Source organism: Heteronotia binoei, chromosome 8 (assembly GCF_032191835.1).
Source record: "Heteronotia binoei isolate CCM8104 ecotype False Entrance Well chromosome 8, APGP_CSIRO_Hbin_v1, whole genome shotgun sequence".
NCBI classification, from domain to species: domain Eukaryota; kingdom Metazoa; phylum Chordata; class Lepidosauria; order Squamata; family Gekkonidae; genus Heteronotia; species Heteronotia binoei.
In genome coordinates this window covers 125,457,451-125,466,819 of record NC_083230.1, presented here as the reverse complement: position 1 = coordinate 125,466,819, position 9,369 = coordinate 125,457,451, and the positions used below count along the sequence as shown (strand labels likewise).

Sequence of the window (9,369 nt, the reverse complement as noted above, 5' to 3'; positions counted from 1 at the left end):
GGGAGGTATTTGTGAGTTTCTTGCATTGTGCGGGAGGTTGGACTAGATGGCCCTGGAGGTTCCATCCAACTTTATTAGGATTCTATTAGGAAGAATTCCTGACTGTTAGAGCGGTTCCTCAGTGGAACAGGCTTCCTCGGGAGGTGGTGGGCTCTCCTTCCTTGGAGGTTTTTCAACAGAGGCTAGATGGCCACCTGACAGCAATGAGGTTCCTGTGAATTTAGGGGGAGGTGTTTGTGAGTTTCCTGCATTGTGCAGGGGGCTGGACTAGATGACCCTGGAGGTCCCTTCCAGCCCTATGATTCTAAGAGGACGGAGATCCATTTCCCCTGGAGAAAATGGTCACTTTGGAAGGTGAACTTTACGGCATCGTACTCTGAATTCCTGTTTGGGAAAAAATGAAATAATTTTTTTAAAATTAAAACTTACCCTTACTCACGTGATGACATCACTTCCTTATAGTACCGGAAGTGACAGTGAAATCTTAAATTGTTAATTAGTTTTTGTTTAAATATCTTGTAAAATTAATGTATTGATCTATGTTATTAGCCGCCCTGAGCCTGCTTCGGCGGGGAGGGCGGAATATAAATAAAACTGATGATGATGATGATGATGATGATGATGATGATGATGATGATGATGATGATGATGATGATGATGGAATCTCTGGAAACTAAACTACAGAGTGCCGGGCAAGTGACAGGAGGGGTATGGGTGGGGAGGGGGGACAGTGACAGTGGTTACGGTGCTACAGTTCTTCCGGTAAAAGCCTGGAAGTGAAATAGGGTATCTCTAGGATTCACTGGAAACTCTATGGTAACACCGTAGAATTTCCGGTGGTTCCTAGAGCTATCTGACGTCACATCCAGGTTTCTACCATAAGTGATGCAGCGCCACACGCAATGCTGCTGTTTCCTCTCCCTCTATACTGGTGCTCCTGGGAGCAGTGGGAGTTTAGGGACCCCTCACCAGGACTTCGCAGTTCTACCAAACATTAGTGAGTGGAGAGGCCTGAATTTAGACAATCAGAGTTTCCTTGTGATATATGGACTCCGCCTGTACTAGGGTTGCCAAGTCCAATTCAAAAAATATCTGGGGCCTTGGGGGTGGAGCCAGGAGACTTTGGGGGTGGAGCCAAGATCAAGGCTGTGACAAGCATCATTGAACTCCAAAGGGAGTTCTGGCCATCACATTTAAAGGGACGGCACACCTTTTCAATTCCTTCCTTCCATAGGAAATAATGAAGGATAGGGGCACCTTCTTTCGGGGCTCATAGAATTGGACCCCCTGGTCCAATCTTTTTGAAATTTGGAGGGTATTTTGAGGAGAGGCAGTAGCTGCTATACTGAAAATTTGGTGCCTCTACCTCAAAAAACAGCCCCCCCCCCAGAGCCCCAGATATCCGCGGATCAATTCTCCATGATTTTCTATGGGAATAAATCTCCATAGGGAATAATAGAGTTCCCAGAAGACATTTCCCTCCCCTCTCCCCGCTTTCTGATGACCCTGAAGCGGGGGGAGGGCCTCCAAACCGGGGGATCCCCTGCCCCCACCTGGGGATTGGCAACCCTAGCCAGTACTGGTACGCTGGTAGGTCATTGGGGATGGTGGAGAAGACAGGAGCTGTGAAGCTCCACAAGTCCTCAAGATTTTCTGGCCCCATCCACGCACGGAATATCTGTCTTTCACTTCCTACTAAGGGACCCCCGTCAAGGGTCGTTTTGTAGAAAAAGAGGTGCCGAAGTTCATTAGCACAGCTCATTTGCGTATGCCACACACACCCCGACATCACCGGAAGGTGCACTAAATTCTCTCAGCTCAGCGTCGACCTTCGAATGCTCCTTGAATTAGAATTGTCATCTTAAAACCTGACTCCCATCGAACGTTTTGAATTACGTTTTGAATTTCCTCTACGTGGCCGCAGTGGCATGACGTCTGCTTTATACGTTTTGGTCCATTTCCCATTTCTTTGTGGGGGGGGGGAAATGTTAGAAAGCTTGTCAGATTTGAAGAGTTCAGGAAAATTCTCACAGGGGGTTTAGAATGATGGAGCCCAGAAGCAAGCATTTGCGGGGGGGAAGTAAGAAAGAGCACAATAAAATTTAGAGGTTACTCAGCTCCGCTCCTGTGAGCTCCTGCCCAAAATGAGGCCTGGACCCCATAGGGTTGCCAATCCCTAGGTGGGGGCAGGGGATCCCCCGGTTTGGAGGCCCTCCCCCCGCTTCAGGGTCGTCAGAAAGCAGGGGGAGGGGAGGGAAATATCTGCTGGGAACTCTTATTATTCCCTATGGAGATTTATTCCCATAGAAAATCATGGAGAATTGATCCGTGGGTATCTGGGGCTCTGGGGGGGCTGCTTTTTGAGGTAGAGGCACCAAATTTTCAGTATAGCATCTAGTGCCTCTCCCCAAAATATCCTCCAAGTTCCAAGAAGATTGGACCAGGGGGTCCAATTCTATGAGCCCCAAAAGAAGGTGTCCCTATCCATTATTTCCTATGGAAGGAAGGAATTGAAAAGGTGTGCCATCCCTTTAAATGTGATGGCTAGAACTCCCTTTGGAGTTCAATTATGCTTGTCACAGCCTTGATCTTGGCTCTACCCCTAATGTCTCCTGGCTCCACCCCCAAAGTCTCCTGGCTCCACCCCCAAAGTCCCCAGATATTTCTTGAATTGGATTTGGCAACCCTAGGACCCCATCATTCTGAAGGCCGGATTCAAGCCCTACCTGCCGTGTGCAGAGGTGTCCTTTTGATTTTGCTTTCCGTGTTCCAGATGTCAGGAGAGATGTCGAGCAAGTACTGGATGATTTGAGGATCTCCCTCGCGACAGGCGATATGGAAGCAATTCCACCCATCTTTGTTTTTCAGCAGGGGGTTTGCCCCACTTTGCACAAGATCTCGAATCACGTCCAAATTCCTCCGGGTACAGGCCATCATTAGGGGAGTCCTACAATTCGGAGCAGCGGAGAACACAATTCACAATCCTGTTACTTGTGCCAGAAAGAGAAAATATGTCAGATTTCTGAGCCTGGGTAACCAGACCTGTGACAGATTCCCAGCTCTGATTTCAAGTAGTACTAAAATCCAACCTATAGAAATTGCGCATCCACTGGACACAGATTACGTAACAGAATATCGCATAACAAGCCACCAGACCAGATACATTTCGGCTATAAGAGCCTTCCACAGTGGCCTAAAACCAAGGAGCACACACGTTAAACTGTAAAACTTACCACAAAACAGGCAGGTTGGTGGTATTTCCTGAAAATAGTGAAAGTATATAAGAACATATGATCATAAGAGAAGCCATGTCGGATCAGGCCAGTGGCCCATCCAGCCCAACACTCTGTGTCACATAAGAACATAAGAGAAGCCCTGTTGGATCAGGCCGATGGCCCATCCAGTCCAACACTCTGTGTCACATAAGAACATAAGAGAAGCCATGTTGGATCAGGCCAATGGCCCATCCAGCCCAACACTCTGTGTCACATAAGAACATAAGAGAAGCCATGTTGGATCAGGCCAATGGCCCATCCAGTCCAACACTCTGTGTCACAGAAGAACATAAGAGAAGCCACGTTGGATCAGGCCAATGGCCCATCCAGTCCAACACTCTGTGTCACATAAGAGAAGCCCTGTTGGATCAGGCTGATGGCCCGTCCAGCCCAACACTCTGTGTCACATAAGAACATAAAAGAAGCCATGTTGGATCAGGCCGATGGCCCATCCAGTCCAACACTCTGTGTCACATAAGAACAGAAGAGAAGCCATGTTGGATCAGGCCAGGGGCCCATCCAGTCCAACATTCTGTGTCACATAAGAACATAAGAGAAGCCATGTTGGATCAGGCCAATGGTCCATCCAGTCCAACACTCTGTGTCACATAAGAACATAAGAGAAGCCATGTTGGATCAGACCAATGCCCCATCCAGTTCAACACTCTGTGTCACTCAGGAGGTGGGTGGCAGCTACAAGCATAGAAAGCTTCAAGAGGGGATTGGATAAACATCTGGAGCAGAGGTCCATCAGTGGCTATTAGCTACAGTGTATTGGTGGAACTCTCTGTCTTGGGCAGTGATGCTGTGTATTTTTGGTGCTGGGTGGGGGCTACGATGCGAGGGCTCCTAGTGTCCTGCCCCCACTGGTGGACCTCCTGATGGCACCTGAGTTTTTTGGCCACTGTGCGACACAGAGTGTTGGACTGGATGGGCCATTGGCCTGAACCAAACATGGCTTCTCTTATGTCCTTATGTGCCCCATCCTTCATTATTCCCAATGGAGGGAAGGCGTTTGAAAGACGTGTGGTCCCTTTAGATGTGATGGCCAGACCTCCCTTTGGAGCTCCATGATGCTTGTCACAACCTTGCCCCAGGCTCCACCCCCAACATCTCCTAGCTCCGCCCCAAAGTCTCCTGGCTCCACCCCCCAAAGTCCCCAGATATTTCTTAGATTTGGCAACCATCTAAGGAGCAGGACGGCAAAGAGCCAACCAGCCTACCAGTCTGCTTTCTTCAAGCAATCCACGGCTGCTCCTCTCTCCAAGAGGTACAAGACACAGTCCCGGTGGCCCATGGAGGCTGCTTCGTGGAGAGGCCGCTTGTAGTCGTTATTGAACAGCTCGACGTCCATCTCCAACGTCTCTACCAAGTACCGGAGAACGCTGAGGCGGCCGTGCCGGGCTGCGTAGTGGAGCAGCGTGTCCCCTGACAGCCCAAAGTGCTTCCGCTTCACTTCCCCGCTCAGATCCGCGACATTTGTGACCTCTTCTTTGAGAAGGGCAAGCTTTCCGTCTTGAATCAACTTGGGAAGCCGTTTGGGGGTTTCGCCGTCCGCTTTCATAGCATTTGGGGGCTCCTAGAAGGGTGTTAAGATTCAGAATTAGTGGATAGCAGGGCTGCCAGTTCCCCAGGTGGGAAAAACACTCTGTAACTATATGAACGTGTGAAGCTGCCTTCTACTGAATCAGACCCTCGGTCCATCAAAGTCAGTCTTGTCTACTCAGACTGACTCCAGGATCTCAAGCTGAGGTTTTTCACACCTATTTGCCTGGACCCTTTTTAGTTGGAGATGCCGGGGATTGAACCTGGGACCTTCTGCTTACCGAGCAGATGCTCTACCACTGAGCCACCGTCCCTCCCCAACATATATGAACATATGAAGCTGCCTTCTACTGAATCAGACCCTGGGTCCATCAAAGTCAGTCTTGCCTTGAACTTCACCCAAAGGGTGATTAACATGTGAAGACTGCCACAGGAGGTGGTGGCGGCCACAAGCATAGCCACCTTCAAGAGGGGGTTAGATAAAAATATGGAGCAGAGGTCCATCAGTGGCTATTAGCCACAGTGTGTGTGTGTGTGTGTGTGTGTGTGTGTATTTGGCTGCTGTGTGACACAGAATGTTGGACTGGATGGGCCATTGGCCTGATCTAACATGGCTTCTCTTATGTTCTTGCCTACTCAGACTGGCAGCAGCTCTCCAGGATCTCAAACTGAGGTTTTTCACACCTACGTGCCTGGACCCTTTTTAGTTGGAGATGCCGGGGATTGAACCTGGGACCTTCTGCTTACCAAGCAGATGCTCTACCACTGAGCCACCGTCCCTCCCCAACATATATGAACATATGAAGCTGCCTTCTACTGAATCAGATCCTGGGTCCATCAAAGTCAGTCTTGCCTACTCAGACTGGCAGCGGCTCTCCAGTGTCTCAAGCGGAAGTTTTTCACGCCTCTTTGCCTGGACCCTTTTAGTTGGAGATGCCGGGGATTGAACCTGGGACCGTCTGCTTACCAAGCAGATGCTCTTACCACTGAACTACCGTCCCTCCTCCTATATGTTGTAAAGAAATGCCAAACACAATTTCTTACATGCAATTCTCATTTATTATTCATATGAATTTCATAAAGCAATAAGTCTGTTGTCCATTAATCCAACACAAATAAAGTTCCAACACTGGATACTATGAGCGGTGCCGCAGTCTGCTGTCTTTTGCATCCCTCTTGTTGGCAGACGCAGACGGTACCGACTGATGTGATTCTGCTATGATTCTTCCTAGGGTTCTATGACCTCATATGAACATATGAAGCTGCCTTCTGCTGAATCAGACCCTGGGTCCATCAAAGTCAGTATTGTCTTCTCAGACTGGCAGCGGCTCTCCAGGGTCTCAAGCTGAGGTTTTTCACACCTATTTTGCCTGGACCCTTTTTTTTGGAGATGCCGGGGATTGAACCTGGGATCTTCTGCTTACCAAGCAGATGCTCTACCACTGAGCCACCGTCCCTCCCCTGACCAGCAGTGGCTCTCCAGGGTCTCAAGCTGAGGTTTTTCACGCCTGCTTGCCTGGACCCTTTTGAGTTGGAGATGCCGAGGATTGAACCTGGGACCTTCTGCTTCCCAAGCAGATGCTCTACCACTGAGCCACCGTCCCTCCCCATAGCAGGTAGCAGTCCTCAATCCAACAGGTGCGGCTACATGAGTCCTAGCCTCAAGTCATGTTTCATTTGCCACTTCTACCGGCCGTGTGCTACGGCGGAACCCGTGCTAAGGCAACAGCTCACATAGCTTTGTTACATCTCATGCGCTTGGCATTTATTTACACCATTAGTTACACAGTGTTTTTCTTGCTTTACTAATCTAGACACTGTGAGTTTCTGGTTTGCCTAATCCCCAGGTGGGGGCAGGGGATCCCCAGGTTTGGAGGCCCTCCCCCTGCTTCAGGGGCATCAGAAAGCGGGGTGGGGGAGGGAAACGTTTGCTGCCGAGGACCTGTCTACTTGAGGGACCGTCTCTCCCCGTATGAACCCCAGAGAGCGCTGAGGTCAGCTGGAAAGAACCAGCTGAATATCCCTGGGCCAAGGGAGGCCAGATTGAAGTCCACCCGGGATCGGGCCTTCTCCATAGCAGCCCCCCTACTATGGAACCAACTCCCGGAGGAGGTACGGGCCCTGCGATGTTTAGACCAATTCCGCAGGGCCTGCAAGACCCACCTCTTTAAAACAGCCTTCACATAAAACCGAGCCAAGAAAGTCCTGCTGGATATGTTCTACGTTTTATGTTTTAATCACTGGATTTTATGAAAGATCTTGATTATAGCACCATAATCTTAAGTCTAATGTAATTTTAATGATTTTAAGGAGGATTTTATAACTGAAATTGTATATGAATTTATAATTGATTGCACATGGTTTTATTGTATACTGTATTTACATGTTGTGAGCCGCCCTGAGCCTGCTTGCGGGGAGGGCGGGATACAAATAAAAAGTAGTAGTAGTAGTAGTAGCTGGGCACTCCATTATTCCCTATGGAGACCAATTCCCATTGGGTATATTGGAGAACCAATCTACAGATATCTGGGACTCCAGGAGCGCTGTGTTTTGTGGTAGAGGCACCACACTTGCAGCATAGCACCCAGTGCCTCTCCCCAAAATACCCTCCAAGTTTCAAAAAGATTGGGCCAGGGGATCCAATGCTATGAGCCCCATAACAAGGTGCCCCTATCCTTCATTTTTTCCAGTGGAGGGAAGGCAATTAAAATGTGTGTGGTTCCTTTAAACGTGATGGCCAGAACTCCCTTTGGAGTTCAATTATGCTTGTCACAACCTTGTTCCTGGCTCCATTCCCAATGTCTCCAGGCTCCACCCCCAAAGTCCCCAGATATTTCTTGAATTGGACTTGGCAAACCTATCTATGGGTGTGGTTTCCTCAACACAGTCTCCAACAAGGCGAAGAAGAGGAGGAGGAGGAAGAGGAGGAGATTAGATTTATATCCCTCCCTTCACTCGGAGTCTTTGTGACTTACAAATGCCTTCCCTTTCCCCTCCTCACAACACACACTCTGCTAGGTACGTAGGGCTGAGAGAGCTCTAACGGAAACTGCTCTCTCAAGAACAGCTCTGTGAGAACTTGTGGCTGACCCAAGACCATGCTAGCAGGTGCAAGTGGAGGAGTGGGGAATCAAATCCCGTTCTCCCAGATAAGAGAGCTCTGGCTGACCCAAGGCCATTCCAGCAGCTGCAAATGGAGGAGTGGGGAATCAAACCCAGTTCTCCCAGATAAGAGAGCTCTGGCTGACCCAAGGCCATTCCAGCAGCTGCAAGTGAAGGAGAGGGGAATCAAACCCGGTTCTCCCAGATAAGAGAGCTCTGGCTGACCCAAGACTATTCCAGCAGCTGCAAGTGGAGGAGTGGGGAATCAAATCCCATTCTCCCAGATAAGAGAGACCTGGCTGACCCAAGGCCATTCCAGCAGCTTCAAGTGGAGGAGGGGGGAATCAAACCCAGTTCTCCCAGATAAGAGAGTTATGGCTGACCCAAGGCCATTCCAGCAGGTGCAAGTGGAGGAGTGGGGAATCAAACCCAGTTCTCCCAGATAAGAGAGCTCTGGCTGACCCAAGGCCATTCCAGCAGCTGCAAGTGGAGGAGTGGGGAATCCAACCCGGTTCTCCCAGATAAGAGAGCTCTGGCTGACCCAAGGCCATTCCAGCAGCTGCAAGTGGAGGAGTGGAGAATCAAACCCGGTTCTCCCAGATAAGAGAGCTCTGGCTGACCCAAGGCCATTCCAGCAGCTGCAAGTGGAGGAGTGGAGAATCCAACCCGGTTCTCCCAGATAAGAGAGCTCTGGCTGACCCAAGGCCATTCCAGCAGCTGCAAGTGGAGGAGTGGGGAATCCAACCCGGTTCTCCCAGATAAGAGAGCTCTGGCTGACCCAAGGCCATTCCAGCAGCTGCAAGTGGAGGAGTGGGGAATCAAACCCGGTTCTCCCAGATAAGAGTCCGCACACTTAACCACTACACCAAACTGGCTCTCCAGTTTAGAGGGAGCATTGCTCACAGGGTGTGTGTTGTGGGTGGGGGGGGAGGTAAAAGAGATTGTGACAGCTCTGAGACTCTGAGATTCAAAGTATAGGGCGGTGGGCAGTGTTCCCTCTAAGCTGAGTTAGTGTGAGCTAGCTCACAATTTTTAAGCCACTGGCTCACAAATGTTTTGTCTTAGCTCTGGAAAAACGACCCCAGAGCAAACTAATCAATGTAGTAGCTTGCAACTTTAATGCAGTAGCTCGCAAAGTAAAATTTTGGCTCACAAGGCTCCACAGCGTAGAGGGAGCATCGGTGGCTGGATGTAAATCCAGTATCTTCTTCTTCGTCATCATATGCACAATTATTCGTGACATAAAGTAGTTGGACTTTGGGAGCAACATTCTTCATTTCCTGCCATTTATAAGCCCAGGGATAACCCCCTGGACCCAACATCCTGCCAAGGATGAATGACACAGGAGGCCGTCTGAAACATCCCCTCTGTCACCCGGTTATTTTAAGGCCACGTCACCACACACCTCACCTGCCCATTTTCGCCCATTAAGCCTTGATTAAAAGGA

At 49.6% G+C, this 9,369-nt stretch overlaps 1 protein-coding gene across 1 annotated transcript in view; it reads right to left on the bottom strand.

The window, feature by feature from the left end:
• ANKRD16 (ankyrin repeat domain 16) overlaps positions 1-4,839 on the bottom strand; it is a 46,668-nt gene extending 41,829 nt beyond the window's left edge. Inside the window, exons 1-2 of the mRNA XM_060246016.1 lie at positions 4,499-4,839; positions 2,727-2,947 (exon numbers count right to left, since the gene is read on the bottom strand). Coding sequence (XP_060101999.1) covers positions 2,727-2,947; positions 4,499-4,839 — 562 coding nt within the window. The remainder of the gene's footprint in view (positions 1-2,726; positions 2,948-4,498) is intronic.
• Between the last annotated feature and the right edge of the window lie 4,530 nt (positions 4,840-9,369).